The sequence below is a fragment of the Odontomachus brunneus genome, unplaced genomic scaffold (assembly GCF_010583005.1).
Source record: "Odontomachus brunneus isolate Ranch 3 - 2012 unplaced genomic scaffold, Obru_v1 Obru_scaffold_041, whole genome shotgun sequence".
Lineage (NCBI taxonomy): Eukaryota > Metazoa > Arthropoda > Insecta > Hymenoptera > Formicidae > Odontomachus > Odontomachus brunneus.
This window is the reverse complement of record NW_022639491.1, coordinates 787,061-805,183: the sequence shown is the minus strand read 5'-3', so window position 1 is coordinate 805,183 and position 18,123 is coordinate 787,061. Positions and strand designations below refer to the sequence as shown.

The 18,123-nt window shown below is 34.8% G+C and overlaps 5 protein-coding genes and 2 non-coding genes across 11 annotated transcripts in view; 4 read left to right on the top strand and 3 right to left on the bottom strand.

The window, feature by feature from the left end:
• LOC116844380 overlaps positions 1-4,186 on the bottom strand; it is a 132,843-nt gene extending 128,657 nt beyond the window's left edge. Inside the window, exons 1-4 of one of the 3 annotated variants that reach the window (XM_032815829.1) lie at positions 3,682-3,695; positions 2,363-2,884; positions 1,195-1,534; positions 735-775 (exon numbers count right to left, since the gene is read on the bottom strand). The gene's annotated coding sequence lies outside the window, so the exon portion shown is untranslated. Of the gene's footprint in view, positions 1-734; positions 776-1,194; positions 1,535-2,362; positions 3,346-3,681; positions 3,696-4,000 lie in introns of those variants that run through there. The other 2 variants (XM_032815831.1, XM_032815827.1) reach the window with 2 other exon arrangements.
• A 1,399-nt stretch (positions 4,187-5,585) lies between these two features.
• Positions 5,586-7,165, bottom strand: LOC116844444. The gene is made up of 3 exons (XM_032815954.1): positions 6,986-7,165; positions 6,635-6,883; positions 5,586-5,633 (listed from the first exon to the last, which is right to left on the bottom strand). Exons 1-3 carry the CDS (start codon positions 7,044-7,046, stop codon positions 5,623-5,625), a joined length of 321 nt encoding a protein of 106 aa, XP_032671845.1. The 5' UTR covers positions 7,047-7,165; the 3' UTR covers positions 5,586-5,622.
• A 36-nt stretch (positions 7,166-7,201) lies between these two features.
• On the top strand, positions 7,202-11,982 carry LOC116844443 (calcium uptake protein 1 homolog, mitochondrial). Of its 3 annotated transcripts, none has more exons than XM_032815951.1 (12): positions 7,202-7,344; positions 7,547-7,786; positions 7,918-8,095; positions 9,109-9,268; positions 9,527-9,564; positions 9,642-9,756; positions 9,923-10,083; positions 10,232-10,348; positions 10,409-10,533; positions 10,616-10,743; positions 10,919-11,008; positions 11,189-11,982. In XM_032815951.1, exons 2-12 carry the CDS (start codon positions 7,560-7,562, stop codon positions 11,341-11,343), a joined length of 1,494 nt encoding a protein of 497 aa, XP_032671842.1. In that variant the 5' UTR covers positions 7,202-7,344; positions 7,547-7,559; the 3' UTR covers positions 11,344-11,982. The 3 variants fall into 3 exon arrangements, with proteins under 3 accessions (XP_032671842.1, XP_032671843.1, XP_032671844.1); XM_032815952.1 differs by lacking the exon at positions 9,109-9,268 and adding an exon at positions 8,527-8,686; XM_032815953.1 differs by lacking the exons at positions 7,202-7,344; positions 9,109-9,268 and adding an exon at positions 8,496-8,686 and having other exon boundaries at positions 7,636-7,786.
• LOC116844445 lies at positions 11,941-13,115 on the top strand. The gene is made up of 4 exons (XM_032815955.1): positions 11,941-12,063; positions 12,133-12,214; positions 12,290-12,413; positions 12,489-13,115. The coding sequence occupies exons 1-4, from the start codon at positions 11,949-11,951 to the stop codon at positions 12,546-12,548; spliced, it is 381 nt and encodes a 126-aa protein (XP_032671846.1). The 5' UTR covers positions 11,941-11,948; the 3' UTR covers positions 12,549-13,115.
• A 1,807-nt stretch (positions 13,116-14,922) lies between these two features.
• Positions 14,923-14,993, top strand: Trnag-gcc. Its single transcript has one exon. It is a non-coding gene; the product is annotated as a tRNA-Gly (tRNA).
• Positions 14,994-15,391: 398 nt separating this feature from the next.
• Trnag-gcc lies at positions 15,392-15,462 on the bottom strand. Its single transcript has one exon. It is a non-coding gene; the product is annotated as a tRNA-Gly (tRNA).
• Positions 15,463-15,593: 131 nt separating this feature from the next.
• On the top strand, positions 15,594-16,784 carry LOC116844462 (V-type proton ATPase subunit D-like). Its single transcript, XM_032815977.1, has 2 exons — positions 15,594-15,988; positions 16,356-16,784. The coding sequence occupies exons 1-2, from the start codon at positions 15,599-15,601 to the stop codon at positions 16,680-16,682; spliced, it is 717 nt and encodes a 238-aa protein (XP_032671868.1). The 5' UTR covers positions 15,594-15,598; the 3' UTR covers positions 16,683-16,784.
• Positions 16,785-18,123: the final 1,339 nt, after the last annotated feature.

The window sequence follows — 18,123 nt, the reverse complement described above, 5'->3', positions numbered from 1 at the left end:
AGAGAGAGAGAGAGAGAGAGAGAGAGAGAGAGAGAGAGAGAGAGAGAGAGAGCGAGAGCGCAGGGCCCGCCAACTCTCTGGACGGACGCCAGGACTCGTCCGCAGGACGTGTCCGGACACCGAGCAGCCTGCTAATGCGCCGTCGAGCCTCGAGCGCGCGAAATGAGCGTATACATATGCACCGCGGTGCACGCCACTGAGAAAATGCACTGCACTCACGGAACCGCTAACCGAGAGGAACCGGCTCGCGCGGAAGGTTTTAACAAATGCGGCGCATACGTAAAGAGCCTACGTGAAATTTGCGCCGGGAAAGGTAACAGGCATTGCGTGCGTGTTGCGCGCGATTCAATAACGATAGAAAGAGGACAATGAAAATGATACACAACGGAGGTTGTTGTACGTAAAATCGGCAAGATCGCGAAAAGAGATCGAGAGTTTCGATCACTTTCATACATCGTAGAGCAAGGTTCTTTGGAGAAATAGCCAAACTAGTACTTTCGGCAGAAATATGATTTCAATCGTGTGACTTCAGATCATATAAAAGTATTAGTATGATCCTACGCGTAATCGTTTTAATATCAATTATATCAGGCGATGAAATAATAATAATAACGATATTCCACGTAACAGTCAAAAAAAGGTGATTAATAAATGTATTATGAAAGAAAAATACGTACGGGAGTCCTTCGTCAAATATTATCGCAACAAAAAATATGATATGAAACAAAACTCACCACAACATTACTCGATAGCGGCGATTCAGCGTCCTGAGAATCTGTAAACAAATAGAAAAACCGTTGTAAAATAAATGTGCTATTAAACAGCAAAAAATATTGCAATTTTACATCACCAAAATACGACACATACTTTCGCCAATTATCGTTACTCTATGTCTCACAATCTTTATCAAGATATATATATTCATACTCCTCTGATATAAATCTGATTTACAAATGACCGCGCGACGAAAGATTGCTGTTAAGTTAATTATCTTAACACTCCACAATATTGCCGATTCAATCTAACATAAATTCGGATCAAGTCGAATTAAAAATTAATTATGCCTCTCGTTGTCTAATTCCGAACACATTGCTAATGGTGGAGCATTTATCAAATCGCGATGACTGCAGCACAACGATTGAACGAACATATGTATAACGAGAGAGAATACCGAATAATTAATTATATGCTTACCATCCTCTGCATCCGGCATAACCCCGGAGACTGCTACCTCCAATAATCCAAAGGCACTTGTACTCACTGATACGCTTCGATCGGCAAGACAATCACTAACGCGCACGAACGAATTAACGATATTATAGTACAATACGATCATACGTTCAACATACGACGAGAAAAATACTTAACAAGATACACCGCGACATTTACACGACGTTTCACACGACGACGACAGTTGGTGCGGCGCGACCGATCAACACGACGTCTCGTACGACAATGCCGATAGTTGTGATCGCGCGTACACTTGTCTTCGACAAAAACAAGCGCCACAATCTATCTACCAAGTCCCGAAGGTCTGTAAACAAACAGAAAAAGCCTTGTGAAAAAAATGTATTATTAAACACACAGAAAATGAACGTTATCAAAGTACACAGATACATAGATTTTTTATCATCATTACCATTCGATTTTCGACAACTCTTATCAAAATGTATTCACGTCTCTAACATAATGTGTAAATGTCTGCGTAAAAGATTGTTAAGTTAATTATCTTCTATTTACTTAGCACTCTCCACAAGTCGAAATTTTTACTCAATGTTGAGCCTTAAATTCTACAACACAGTAGGAGCTAACAAGTAAACTTACCCAAAAGGTACACTCCGATTTCTTTCTAATTTGACACAAATGTAGAAGTACAAAAATTATTTAGGTCATATTTTTCATTTTGGCTCACTTTGAATTTATAGCTTTTTAATGTTCTCACTCCTATCATCAACAAGTGCAACAAAAATATATAAGAAATAAGATAGAATACAAGACATAGTTAAATAATTTTAACAAAATTGGCAAAGCTGAAATACGAACCATTCTAAATTTCTTTAGCCGAGATTCCAACTATTTTAAATCTGTATTAAATTAGTCAAAAATGGTTCGAATCTCGGTGTTAAAATAGGTGTTGAATAGTAAGGCTGAGAGTAAGATTAAAATTTCGACTCGAGAATATTGCCGCGACAATCGAACATAAATTCAGGTCAAGCGAATTAAAAATCAATTATGCTTTTTGTCATCTAATTCCGAACAGATGGCTAATAGTGGAGTATATTTATCAAGTCGCCATGACCGTAGCGTAACGATTGAACGAACATAACGTGAGAGAAAACTGAATAGTTAATTGTATGCTTACCATTCTCTGCATCAAGCATAACCCCGGCGACTGCTACCTCCAATAATCCAAGGCACTTGTGCTCATTGATATGATTCGATCGGGAAGACATAGCTAATTGCGAACGCGGGTAATTAACGGTGATACAATGCGATCGGCTTGCGACGAGTAGAAAAATACTTGACGAGGTACACGCGCAGCACGCCCGATCAACACGGCGTCTCGCACGACGATGCCGATAGTTGCGATCGCGCGCTTGTTTTCGACAAAAACTAGCGTGGTAAATACAGGCTATTGTCACGGCATTGACTTTGGCACCGACGCGACGCGCTCTACAGCGAGATATCGCATACCTATGTACGTACACAGTGTCATATGATTAACCGTAGCATCAGGCGGTGCTTTTATCTGATGTTATTAAACGTATTTGAAGTCAATGTGCTAATCTCTAACTGGAATTATAATTGTCGTGGCTCTCTCTCTTGTTACGCGAGATTATCTGGTTAATTTCCATCGCGAGTAACATTCGTCATGAATGAAATTCTGAAATTAAAGAAAACATTTCTCTATTCCTCTACCGAAGGTATCACTGACTTCTAATAGACGCTGAATATGCAATATGAAAATACGATTGTATCTTTTTCGACACATATAGAGTTAAAATTATGACGATAATAATCTTGCTCGTTCTACGTTCGACTGTATGCATACATGATTGATTAGAATGAAATTACACGTATACTAATTACGTTTGAGTCGACATACGATAAATAATAGATATCTCATTAGAAATGGATCAAAATATTGTAAAACATCTTCCCGATGTGTCTCACATGATTGTAGATTCTTATTCTTATTCATTCTTATTCATATTATACTAATTAGAGATTATTCTTGGTTACTTGCATATACATAATTTAATTTCAAATTTTTATATTCACTAAAAATTGTAAAATGAGAAGAAAGACTTCGTAAAACTTTACGTTAAAACCAAAATAAAAATACAAATATCAAGTTTAATATTAAATCTTTAATATATAATTCAAAATCTCTTGAGTGAATTTTCAAAAGGTTATCAGACAAATAAATTTCAAGTTGATATAAATTTCAAGTTATTAATGTAAATTGATAATATAATTTTAATAATATTAATCTACATATTCACTATTATACGCACTGTTGCATGTGTAAACCTGCGGTCAACAGGATGTAAAAAAAAGTCGCGCTGACACCTACAGGCATTCTATTCAAGATATGCGAATAGTCGATAACTGTAGAATCGTCGGTATCGCATCTTTTCATTGAGATAATTCGTAGTATATTTACCACTTAATTCGTACCTTTTACCGACGCGTGGTATTATCGACGCAGGAGTCAGTAGCATCAAATACACTGGGCTTATCATTCGCAGTTTAACACACTAACAGATTACAAACGCCGTTGAAAACTCGAAACCACGAACAAATTCCTATGCCAGCTTGGCGAGCTTGCCGAATACATAGTCGAGTTTTGGTTATGTTCACGAAGTATCTCACGTCCGACGGTTGTGATCATCATACGATGTTTTGACACGATAAACAAGAGATTTAACGTACATGAATCTAAACAGATAAGAACTTTAAGAGGATCCGCCGTTGACGAGCCAACAACAATCTGTACCTCGAACACAGCATCCCGCTGAGATGACCCACTGACACGTTATGAAAAGCTTGTCGTCGCAAATTACAGTCCCCGAGCACGAAAATCATCGTTCAGCACTTCGTTAGTATGCAAATAATGACGTCGCGACACCCTGACGTACGGCGGAATCGATTAAATCGCGCTCACGTATCGACACCGTACAGCACTGTTTCGCCATTACGAGAAAACTATCTCAAGCGATTCGTATTCAAACTAAACTTTTTGGCGCGATGTTTGCGCGCCACTTAATGCAGGATTCACACCGCATCCAACATACGACGATCCGACAACCAATAGGAAAATTCGTTCGCAGGAGCTTCTAGCTAGCGACATTTTTGTCTCTAGAAAACCGATTCTCTCATTGGTTATCAGATCGTCGTCGATATTGGATATCGTACGTTGAATGTCTACGCGCTGTGAATTCGCATAATCTTAATCGTACGTTTCACGCATCCGGCAAGCAACAATTGGCTTTCCTTTGTTTCTCCGCGAATAACGATAATACATAGAGTTTCAAATTGCAATAATTATCTTAATGAATATCGTCGTTACACTGTGTACAGCTGCGTAAAAGCCCGATGGGACAGAAAATTATACCGAGAAGCAAATTAATATAAGTTACATTATAGGAGTAGAAGTACGATAATTTCGACTTGATTGAAAGATCAAATTAAAGACGAATCGAGTGAAATCCGGCGTCGATCATGTTACACAACGCAAACTCCACTTATCTCTTCGGCGCGCAGTTACCGACTGACTGTAAGCGATGGAGCGAGCGACGGGCGAGTGGCTGGGGGGGAGGGGGCGAGCGGGCGTACACAATGAACTACATACGCGACACACGGGCTCGGTCCGCGAATTTACTACACCTTATACAACGCGTCCGATTATATCATGAATAATACGATATACACAGAAAGTGCCGAGTAATAGTAATATACTATCAAGTATATTGATGATACTATCAAATATATAATTTAACTTCATTATAATCGCCACTGTTTTTTCTACCTTTATTAACATCGTTATGTAATTATAGAAGAATGCAGATTAACTATACTGACTTGATTCTTTTATTGTCATTTTCGGATTGAAAATATCTTCGAAATGCATCCTTGCAACATGACGCCAAAATAATCAGGATCTCGCTCTCTCACCTTCCTCTTGTTTTATACGCAGCCCAAAATCGTATATTTACCAAGTATAAATCATAATATTCTAAATTAATAATACGTATATTATCATATTATTATGCAAAAGTCATAATACACATACGTCTTTGCACGTCGCTGATTTCGTTTATTTCTTTTCAGCATTTTCTGTTCGTGCTTTACAAAGAGCCGTTATGCCGACAAGTCAACTATGCGAAATAACTCACCGGTTTTATTTTGCGAGTTTACTACTGCGAGCTGCGTTGCATCCAATTGAATGTCGTCGTCCCGGACTTGGTTACGTTCTGATGCCACTTTAATTGTCAAGATAAATTAATTCACGATTAAAAGACAAGTCTACTGCACCTTTGTTTCGCTCAAGAAAAAAAGGAAGATTGCAATCAAATTCAAACCTTGCTTTCGGCGCGAACTGCAAGCGTTTATCGCATATTACGTCAAATCTGTAACCAATTACAAGTTTGTACTTTTTAAACAACATTTTCTACTCTTCCTACACTTAACCTTAGCTTGTTCGCGTTACTTGCACTTTTGACACTTTTACACCTATTCCCGTTGTACACTAGCCTCTCTATAAAAAGAGAGCTCTCATTGGTCTAGGGCGCAACAGGCATTAGGTGCAAAAATATCAAAAGTACAAGTAACGCGAACCTATTTTTTTTCTTATCCCCGTCATTCCTTATATATATATATATATATATATATATATATATATATATATATATATATGTGTGTGTGTGTGTGTGTGTGTCTTTCAAGGTATACATAATAAAGTTTATTATCTGCAAACATTTGTTTATACAAAAATATCACTATGTTATTTTCCCAGCTGTTTGTTTACACAATTACATTGCATTGTGACAGCCGCATTATAAGGAAAATTAATTAACAGTATGCTTCATTGTTAATTTCCAAATTTGATAATAACATTAAAAGTAATCATACTAATAAAAAATTATGTACAAAATGTGTGTATGTACGTGTACACTTTATATATTCTTATGTAATATATTCAATATACCACATATTAATAACAATTTAGAATATGTTACATTCTTTTTAACACTTGTTCTTTTCTATTTTGCAAAGTTTAAGCCTAAGTTTTTTTTACATACTTTCGTACTAAAATACTAAAATACGAAAAATATCACATTTTATCTTTATATTTTATATTCTATCGTTCATTATATATCGAAGAAAACCAGAAATGCTCTTAGTATGAAAGCATGCAAGATAAACTTAGCTTAAATGACTTAAGAGTTGCTTTCCAGCAAAAGATACAAATTGACACAAGTATCATCCTATCTTTGTTACTCACTAAATGTGGGACAAAGACAGAATGATGTTTGTGTCAACTCGTCTCTTGCTGAAAAGCAACCATAATGTTGCAGGATTTAAAAAAAATCCATCAAAAGTATTATTTTTATCACAAAAATTTATTTACTATTGAAAGGAAATGCAAAAGGAGTCTCGACAAGGCCACTGCGGGATAGGATATATTTGTCTAAGAGTTCACCAAGATATTCATAAGGATCATAAGGTCGACGTAGCAGGAGATTGCCAATCAGGAATTCGACAATGTCATAAATTCTCTTTTCTTTCAGATACAACAGCGCTTGCCGTTCTCGCTTTCCTGATGCACGCTGAAAAGCATCGGCGTTACGAAGAATATCGCGTGTTTCTCGTTGTTCTCCTAAATAAGAAAATGCAAATATTCGCAAGGGGATGAAACAATTTGACATTTTGTCTAATATCGTAACGGCAGGAGATGATCGTTGCCTTCACGAATACTTACGTATCGATTTTACAGTTTCGCTAGCTGTAAATTTTATCGTACAACCACTACTTTTGTTCATCTCGAGACTGATATTTGATTTTTGCTAATCAATTTATTCGGGCGAAACTAAGTAAATAAAGATGACGAAATGATCTACTATTCCGATGAATTGACGATACCAAGAATTGAAAACATTCGAACGATTAGTCAATACGCCATCTGTCTTATGCTCTTGTCTCCTATGATGTGGATCATTTTGTAGTTGCAACATAACCCTCTCGTCAATTTCAGTCATTGGTCATCATAGTGGTGTCGTCTTTCGTTCAGTAATATTGAGATGCTCCTTTATGAATTATTATAAATAAATTGTACATAAGGTAAAGATTTTTATATGTATATATATATATATATATTTATACAAATTGCTATTCATATATGAAATATTGAACATATATAAGAATATGAAGTGTACGCGTACATACACACAACTTTAGATTAGTTTGATTATTTTTAATGTTATTAACTAAGTTATCAAATTTTTTAATTAATAATTAAATATACTGTCAATTTTCCTTATAGTGTGGCCGTCACAATGCTGCTGAACAGAAGTGCATATGTATTTCGTCAGTGTTTGCAACGCAGACCATTTGCAGTTGGTGCATTAAACACTCCAGAATGTAGCAGAAACAAGTTTCAATATAAGCAGACTCGTGATTTCCGAAATTTTGGACACACTCCTAAAAAGAGTCCCATCTATTATTTCATACCGTATACACTTTGTGGGTTTTTTATGATAATCAACGTCTTTGACTGGCAACGGTTAGTAATATTGATTATCATAGAAAAGAACAAAAATATTAAATATTGTTGAATCTAAATATTTGGAATAGCAATCAGAGGATTGAATATCATAGTTACTATTATACATATGTATTATACTATTTCTACAGTTATTTAAACTTAATACCCATTGAGGATCCTGAAATAATGCCTAAAGTGGAAGCTGCTGAATTACCAGCTGCTGAATTAGAAGAAAACCAGGACAATGGAGACTTGGAAAATACAGAACATGATTTACAGAAGAAGAAAAAAAACAAGAAAGAGAAGATTGGATTTCGTGACAGAAAGGTTTATTAAATGTCCATATTCTTGATGTAATGTTACACAAGCTTTAAAATAAAAGAAGCAAGTCTCTTATTTTTTCATTATATATATGTTAACAATTTCTAAAATTATTTTACAAATATCACAATTGTTTCATTATTTATTGCACTAATTATTATATTATTTTGCAAAAGCTTTATTTATGTTATTGAAAGGTAAGACACATCTAGGTTTACTTTTACAACTTCTAGTCAAATATATAAAAATTAACGTTAGAATTATGCGGTAAAGTAAAGAAAGAAAAAAAAGATGTATAACAATAATAATAGGAAAAATATGATGTATAACAATAATTACTGTGTGACTGGACAAGATAGTATTGTTAATCTAATACCTTATCTCTTTAACACGTGCATCTGTACAGCAGGACGATGCAGGCTGAAGTATTTTTACAGATAATAGAGTACGAGAACAGAATCAGAGCATTTTCGACACCAGACAAAATATTTCGTTACTTTGCGACTGTCCAAGTAACTAGCTTAGAGGGTACCGAAACTTATATGACACCTGATGATTTTCTTCGAACTATTACACCTGGCATGCAACAGCCAAATGGTAGGGTTTCTATAACTCTTAACATGTCGAAATCAACACGGAGCATACCTTTTAAGGCTTTATGACCTTCTCTTGTTGACTCTGACAAAATCGCCTATCCTAAGACCTTCCCTTTTGACAATCGATTCACCTGCCTCGCTCTGCTAATTGTGATTCCGCAATCTTGCATAATACAAAAGATTCTCACATAAATAGGAAGCTGCTGCTTGTTAAAATTTATATCTAATCGCATTATTATAAACACTGATCTTCTGCAAGCTATATTTGTAATAAAAAAAAAGAACACTTACAGTGAAAGAGATAATTGTATTATATTAAATTATTATTATTTTTGTAAAATATCGTTTTTTTGTTTTATCATTTATGATACTTTGCACACTCTCAGCATCTGCAGTTGTCGATTAACTGTATATATGCTGCAGATAATAGAGTACGAAAATCGTATGAGACATTACTCAACACCGGACAAAGTATTCCGTTACTTCGCGACTCTCCAGGTCACGAGCAATGATGTGCACGAGGTGTTTATGACTCCGGATGACTTTTTGCGATCGATGACGCCCGGCGTTAAACAGCCCGACGGTAATCCTACGCTACTCCTTTCCTCATTTCTTACTTCAGATTAAATGTCACTCTATATGATACTTCCAATTGCTTTGCGAATATGCTCTGTGAAACATTACGATAAAATATAGCCTTCTTTTGCATGCGCAGATCTACTAACGTTCTCCAAGTTCCAACTTTATACCAATTAAATTATCAGCTTTGTGTATATGATCATGCAAGATATACTTAAGAAAAACAATATATAATGATAATAATTATAAAATTTACTTTCAGGTCTTGGGCTGGACCAGTATAGGCGTTACGATCCAAAGGTACATCAATTAGATTAGCAAAAGAAAAGTCATGAGCTCTCTTCACTTCTATAATAATGTTTTCTTTCTTGCTGCAGAATATCCACACAAAGTTAGAATTGGAATTGGACGAAGATAGTATTTTCTACAAACTGGGCAGTGCAGGCCTCATTACGTTCTCTGATTACATCTTCCTGCTGACTGTATTGTCAAGTGAGTTGTTTATTATTTGTTAAATTTCACAACTGTGCACGTTAGAAAACATGTGTGACTAAAACTACAAAATTGTCTAAAACTGGCACAGTGTACAAGCGTCCTCAGTATCACAAGAATCCAAATTTTCTCTTTAAATCTTAACTTTAAATCTGTTTTTGTGTAGCTTCCAGACGTCACTTCGAGATCGCCTTCAGAATGTTCGATTTTAACGGAGACGGTGATGTCGATTCTGAGGAGTTTGGAAAAGTGGCTACATTGATACGACAACAAACTAGTATTGGTACTCGACATCGAGATCACGCAACCACAGGCAATACGTTTAAGGTTACTATTTAGTTAAGATCAATGATTATGAAACTTGCGACGAATGTTAATCGCTCATAAACTTGAATTATACACTGGAATGCTTTAAGCATTATGTTTTATTTAATGATTAAAAGCTTATCTCTCATTCTCAAAATTTCAATTTTAGGGAGTGAATTCTGCGTTAACGACATACTTCTTTGGACCACAAATGAATCAGAAATTAACGATCGAAAAATTCCTGGATTTCCAGCAGCAATTGCAACGGGAGATCTTAAGTTTGGAGGTATAACAAATGATTTCCACGTTTCCATTACACATTTCCATATTATTTTTTTTTATGTAGTTTGAACGACGAAATCCGGACGAGTATGGAAATATTACCGAAGTGGATTTCACGGAATTGTTATTGGCTTATGCCGGATATCCAGCTAAGAAGAAGGCCAAGATGCTGAAGAGAGTGAAGAAAATGTGAGTGCGGATATACAGAGTCAATTATATTTGAGAAACTAAGATTTCACATTATTGCATACTTGAATATTAATGTTTATAGGTTTAAAGAAAATCCAAAAGGTATCAGCAAAGAGGAGTATCTAAAGTTCTTCCATTTCCTCAATAATATTAATGATGTGGATACAGCATTGACGTTCTATCATATAGCTGGTGCATCTATCGATCAAGGTATTGATATTTAATTACTAAAAGAGAATTTATATTAAAAATAATGAAGTTAAAATATTAAACAGGCGATTGAATGTTTTTTTATTTGTATATTTGTGTATATATATATATATATATATATATATATATATATATATGTATATAATGTATTGTATACAATATCTTTCTGTTACAGCAACATTGAAACACGTAGCGAAAACTGTTGCACATGTCGATCTAAATGATCATATCATCCAAGTGGTATACACGATTTTCGACGAAAACAGTAAGTTGTTCTTTCTTAGTAGATTGTTACATAGTGCAATTTATAATTAATAAGCTACTGTAAAATATAATGTTCTGCCTTCTTGTAAATTCTCAACATATTTTTTTGCAATATTATAAACATGAAAAGTGTATTTTATAATATTAAAATAATATCTAATTCTAATTTTGTTTCTTATAGTGGATGGGCAACTTAGCAATCGAGAATTTGTAGCAGTGATGAAGAATCGTGTCCTTCGTGGCTTAGAGAAACCAAAAGATACTGGATTTGTCAAATTAATTCAATCTTTGATGAAGTGTGCAAAATATAGTAATCTCTTGTCATTCGATAAATAATTGAAGATATAAACAAAACTAAAATGCTGCTTAATTTATGTTTAAGAGTTTCTGTATTTTGTTGTGTTGATAGTAATTTATATAGAAAAAAAAATGTTACTCTCTATATAGAAAAAGATCTCTATATAGAAAAAATGTTACTTTATACAGAAAAAGAAATAAAATGTTACTTAAAATAGGATTGTAATATTTAAAATAGAATTATTGCATTTATTGCAGCATTTGTGTTCTTTAAGACCGGTTTTTCAATGATAGTTTAAACTTAGATTTTAACTTAAACTCTGTTTAAATAAGACAAACGCATTGTTAGAATAGAATTTAAACTTGAATCCAAGTTTAAACTGCTATTGAAAAACTGGCCCTTAATAAATATTAAACATTTATATTAATCATAACATTATATCGTGCAAATTCTGCATCGACGATATGCTATATTGTACTTTCACTATTCTACTAAATAGAGCGTGGCGTCTAAAAAAACTCGTGAGTTGTAAGAGTCACAATTTCACTCATCCAGTAAACATTCAGTACGTAGCCGTAAAACTGCTTGTATCATTCGTTGCAAGTTAAGTTCAAGATTATTAAGTGTTACTAATTCTACAACAATGTGTAGGAAATATAATCTTAAAATATTCTTTATACAAATAGTAACAGTAATACTTATTGTAAATTTTATTGCGGCCGGTTTATTGGAAAAACTTACAGAGAAAACTTCGAAAGGCAAGTAACACATTGTGCAACTCATAATACAATCGTTCATTACGTTTTGCATTGTTTATAATCAATCAGATTCGGATTTACAAACTGCGCACAAGACAGAAATTTCAAAGCAAGAGACTGCCGATATTTTGTCAACAGGACAGTATTTTCAGTGAGTAATAATAATATTTATTTGTTCAGGATGTAATAAATTTTATTTTTACGACTTTAACCTGATGTAATGCAGAGACATATTTTCTGAACATTTGACTCCTTTCAAAATTGAGTTTGGTCATGTTTGTGAAAATCCCATTGAATGGGAACAAAGATTTGAGCGAAGGGATTTTGACAACAATCGCCATAGTGGCAAGGTGATTACATTATTATTATTTTATTATTAGTTTTTTAACATAATCTATTTTTAATTAAAAAATGATGTGTTTTAGATAAAATGGGGCAACAAGAGAGGACATTACGGCGAACAGTATTGGGATTTAAATCACTAATACTGCAATTCTAGACAAAATTGTAAACCTCGTAATTTGTTCTCGTAAGACTCGTAAGAACTTATAAGTAAATCTGCAATTCTATGCGGACCGTATGTCATATGATAACTCGTAAATATCTATGATTCTTTTTTTGTTTTTTTTCATAAGCTATGACTTTACGATTTTACGATTTACTTGTATATTTGCTTAGAATTGCAGCATAAATTTTGCTAAGGGATTAATTGTTTATAAGTAATCAATATGAAATATTTTTATATACACAAAAATTATACATAATATTATTGCTATATCATTAGTTATCTATCTAATAAAAATGTAATAAACGTTTGCTTCAAATAGTACAATCAAATTATCCGGTTTCGATTTCGACAAGTGCAGAGCAGCCATTTTATAATCCTGGTATTTTACCAGGACTAAAATGTAGAGACTGAGTCCAGTAAGCAAGAAATCATTAATACAACGTTGCTACAATAATATTGAAAAACTTGTAATATTGTCAAATATATAGTGTTTAATATTGTATCAAACATTATTATGAACATACTTTGACCGCGATTTGGAAGTTTCAATAATGTTGAAATAGAGTTGCTATAACGTTTTAATTGACAGGAATATTTTTAAGACGTTGCATTGATCTCAAATAAATAAATAACATTTAGAAAATATTTTTTTTGTAATGTCTTTAAAACATTTAAACAACATTCAGAAAAATCATACCACAAAATAACATATGAAAAATATAAATGCAATATTATTAAAAAATGTCCAAACAATGTACATGAAGTCAATATTTCTAAATGTTAATTTAATGTTCTTTGCTTACTGGGAGCCCATCTAGAAGTGATCATTCTGTCGTGCGACAGACATTTTCGCATCCTGTATGCAGAAGCCATATCTTATTCTATACACGATAAAACTTTAGTTATAATGTACTCTGTTCTTTTAGTTACACTGCTGAATTGGCAAATTAGAATGCAAGAAGTTAAAATGAGAAAAAATATACACACTAGTCTCATTTTAATTTATTGCACCAGTTCAACAGTGCAGTCTGTTCAAAAAGAACAGACTAATGGTATCATCAATCTTGCTATCCAGCGAGAAATGACTCGTCGATCGACGAGTCATTTCTCGCTGAGTATGCCATTGCGAAATACGTTATAGCTCCGTTAGCAGTAGCAAAGTAATTTCAAAACGACACTGCAATGACGTTATTTCAATAGTACTGTTAATAAAAACGAAATACAGCCTGTATAATCGCAGAAAATTAGACCCATTATTTTTGTCTTTATTACACTTAAAATGTCCTTTACTTCACTTTATACCCGTCATGCTTATTAGATCCGCGTGTTACGTACATTAGTTTTAAAATCTCCGCTACGAGCCACCACCGTACTTATTGCAATTGTTCACAAATTCGTGGAGTATAACTCAAGTGTATTTTTATTTTCGAATTTTACCATTTAACAGAGTAAGTAAAAAGACTATTATTTAAAAATTTTTACTATTAAACTATTTTTACTATTAAACAGCTAATCAAAAGATTCCTTTACTTTCAAGTAGTACTATTTAACGTCCCGATAAAAAATTTTTCATGCATAATTATATATAAAATTTGTCCATACATAATTATGTATAATTATATATAATAATATAAAATTATATATAACTATATGTAAATAATAAATATAATAATATAAAATTACATATAATTATATACAATTATGTATAACTATATGTATAATTACATATATTTGTATGCGTAATTATGTAAAATTATATATGAAATTCTGTATAAAGTTATACATGATTATATATAAGTAACATATATGGGTAAATTTCATACATAATTGTATATAATAATGTAAAATTATATATAATTTTACATAATTACGCATACAAATATATGTAATTATACATATAGTTATACATAATTGTATATAATAATGTAAAATTATATATAATTTTATATAATTTGATATAATTATGTATGAAAAATTTTTTATTGGGGTCAGATAAACTTTTATTTTATTATGAAAAATACACAAAATTCAACAAGCTATAACTTTAGGACTAAAGTGATGATAGATTTTAAACGATAGAACTCTACTTAAATAAACTTATTATTATTTTTACAGAAATTACAATTCATTGAACTTTGCTTATTTGTTAAAAGTAGTGATTAAAAGAAATAATATCTTTTTATATTTTATATACATATCTCTTTTAATTTACAATTTTAATTAACAATTTAATTTAATTTAAGTTTAATTTTAATTTACAATTTTAATTATATATTAATAATATTTAGGAATATCTTGTGGTTTAAAATTTATGGTGTTATCAACCATACCATAAACATCCTTGAACATCAGCATCGGTGGTTCAGTGGTAGAATGCTCGCCTGCCACGCGGGCGGCCCGGGTTCGATTCCCGGCCGATGCAAAGTTTCTTTTTGTTCCCTTTAACTACTGTTTTTAATTGTTTAAATAATTTTTTTAAATTATTTATACACAGACATAGCATATTTCTTTTGTAAGATGCAAATAATCAAATCTTAAAAGAAAATATAAACGGTTGCGTTGGCGTATCATAAATACGTCACAAATAAATGTGAAATTTCCTTAAATAAGCTTCTGTTCTATGTTCTTAAACAAGCTTATGTTCTTTTATTATATTTCCCGTTTAATTAATGTATATAATATTCTAAATTTATGTTAACTAATTTGTTGAAAATTGTTTATATTATAAACAATTTCCTCATTAGAATTAGAGCAAAAGGAAAAGAAAGAAAAAAAAAGAATATGACATATGTCATATATTAAAAAAATAAAAGAGAAACTTGCATCGGCCGGGAATCGAACCCGGGCCGCCCGCGTGGCAGGCGAGCATTCTACCACTGAACCACCGATGCTTATGAAGGTCTTTTCCTCCAGTAACTTAATATAGTTACTGGATTTTAATCTGAAATTAGAATTTTAGGAAACAATCGATAAAAATCGCAAAGATGAACGACAAGACAAAATCGCCAGCTGTCCCGAATGAACCTCATGGAAGTCGTGAACAGATTAGCGGTCTTTCCAACATCCAGCTCGCAATTGAATGTAAAATGCCGCTTGACCTGCGCACGCAGGGGTCGCGATTTACTCGAGAAGAAGGTCGATGGTCTTTCGATTCGTTTTCGCGCAATTCTATCACGTTTGCTCGAAACCAAGCCGCAGCTCGGCGAAGTCATGAGAAACGCGGTCTTCTCGCTGGCCCAAGTTAATTACGTGACAGGTGGTATAAACGACCTGGTATTACAGACGGTCGACACGGCTAGCACGAAAATTCAATCCCGTCAGGAAATCATCGGTGGAGTTCGATTGCGGACTTATGAGCCCCTCTATGCCGGTTCTGATGCCTTTGAACTCGCTGGTCTGGCCAGAGGCGGTCAACAAGTGATTAACAAAGCATCATTAAGTATATCGCTAGCAGTAATCATTGAATATACATTTTCAACTTGTAACTTGAATTTGGTTGTAATATTATAAAAAACTTAAGACAGAGTACAGAAATAAACTCTGAGAGAGAGAGAGAGAAAGAGAGAGAGAGAGAGAGAGAGAGAGAGAGAGAGAGAGAGAGAGAGAGAGAGAGAGAAAGAGAGAGATTAACTGTTTCATATACTGAGAAAAAAATATTTGAAAATTTATTTGTGAGATATAAAATTTATTCACAGAAAAATTTATTTCAATTCAAATTCAGAAACAAATTTTACATTTCGCAAGTAAATTTTCGAGTATTTCTTCTCAGTGTACATGTCAGCAGGTGACTAAACTAAAGAAGAATTATGGCAAGGCGATCGAGCTGCTTATGGAACTGGCGTCATTGCAACACAATTTCCAGGTCCTCGATCAAGTGATTAAGACAACTAAACGTCGCGTGAATGCTCTTCGACACATTGTCATACCTCGATTAGAACGGACTCTCGCGTACGTAGCTACCGAGCTCGACGAGTACGAACGAGAAGAATTTTATCGGCTCAAAAAAGTGCGAGAACAAAAACTGAAGCGAAGTAAGATGATTTCACTTGACCGCGCGACACAAGATACAAATTCTATCTTCGATAACGCAGACGAAGATCTTCTCTTTTAACAACATCGCAGAACACGCGATAACACGTCAAAAGAACGCAATACAGCCTCAAGTAAATACAAGCTTTCAATTTTAATCGATCGCATAAATTCTTTATAAAGAAAGGAGAGACAGAGACAGAATCAGAATTAGAGTTAGAGTCAGAAACAGAGACAAACAGACTAACAAACAGAGAGAGAGAGAGAGAGAGGGAGAGAGAGAGAGAGAGAGAGAGAGAGAGAGAGAGAGAGACCTGCGTTGTGGCGACGCTATTGTTTACATAAGCCCGCGCTAATAAATTTTTCACCCTGCTCAAGCGAGAAACGAGAGAAAGGAGGATACCCTATAATAAATGCCAGGGTGCGCCAGACAAGCGAGGAGGAATCGCGAGGAAGCAATGAGAGGGAGAGCGAAATAGGGAAGGAGAATGAGAGAGGGGCCTGGGTTGTGGGCCCAATTATACCAAGAAAATACAGCCCATAAAGCCAGCCTTAACTGCTGCCAAACATCGGGATATGATAATGAGAACGTGACTGCTGCTGCTGCTGCTGCTGCTGTTCCCCCCTTCTTCTAATTTCACCGTTGGGTCCCGCGTATGTAAGGAAGAACTGCCAGAAAAACTTACTTTTCATACGGAAATGTCAAACGCCAAGCCTGTTAGGCATCCTGCGCGTCTAATATGTATTTAGTTACGCTGAATCAACATTATCTCACCGGTGGTGGTTTATTTTGAGGAATAACAATCTCCCCGTTGTTTGTAATGCATATGTCCGTTTGCGTTTACGTTTTCTGTAAGCGCATAGCTCTCCACAGCCGTAAATTAATTATAGATTCGCTATTTAAAAACGGATCCGACGAGCGCGAGAGTCGGAGTCGATGGAGCTGATCGCCTCGATTACTGCGCGCAAGGGAATACACACACACACCACACATGCATACCGCGCCGCACACGCGCGCGCAAAAGAGCACAAGACGGAAATTCTGCCGGGGAGGGAGAAGCCTGAACGCTCCAGACGAAGCGAGCAAGAAGAGGGGGGAATAAACAGACGTCGCGCTAGGGCGCGATCAGGCGTTCACGGTTCAGTCCACAGTCGAACGGAAACCTTAGGCGACGGAGGAGGTTGCGCGTTCAGCTCGATCCGACTATTTACTTTCACTCGCGATGTTTTTGCACGGTGCGATTGTTATGGTACACCTGACCGCCTGTCGTGACTGGACAATACAGTGGCGAGCACGCGACGTTCGCATGTAAAACCGCGCGAGTGATTATGCGGTCGTCTTTGTGATCGCGTATCCGCTGCTCTCCGCACGGCGGAGATCCCGGAGCTTGTGCTCCCGCGCTCATTTTGAACGCGAACGCGCGTGCCACGTGCCCATCGGATATATTGAGGTTAATTGCGTTATTTCAATCACACCGGTGCGTGCATGCGTGCGTACGTACGTGCGTGCGTGCCTGCGCGTG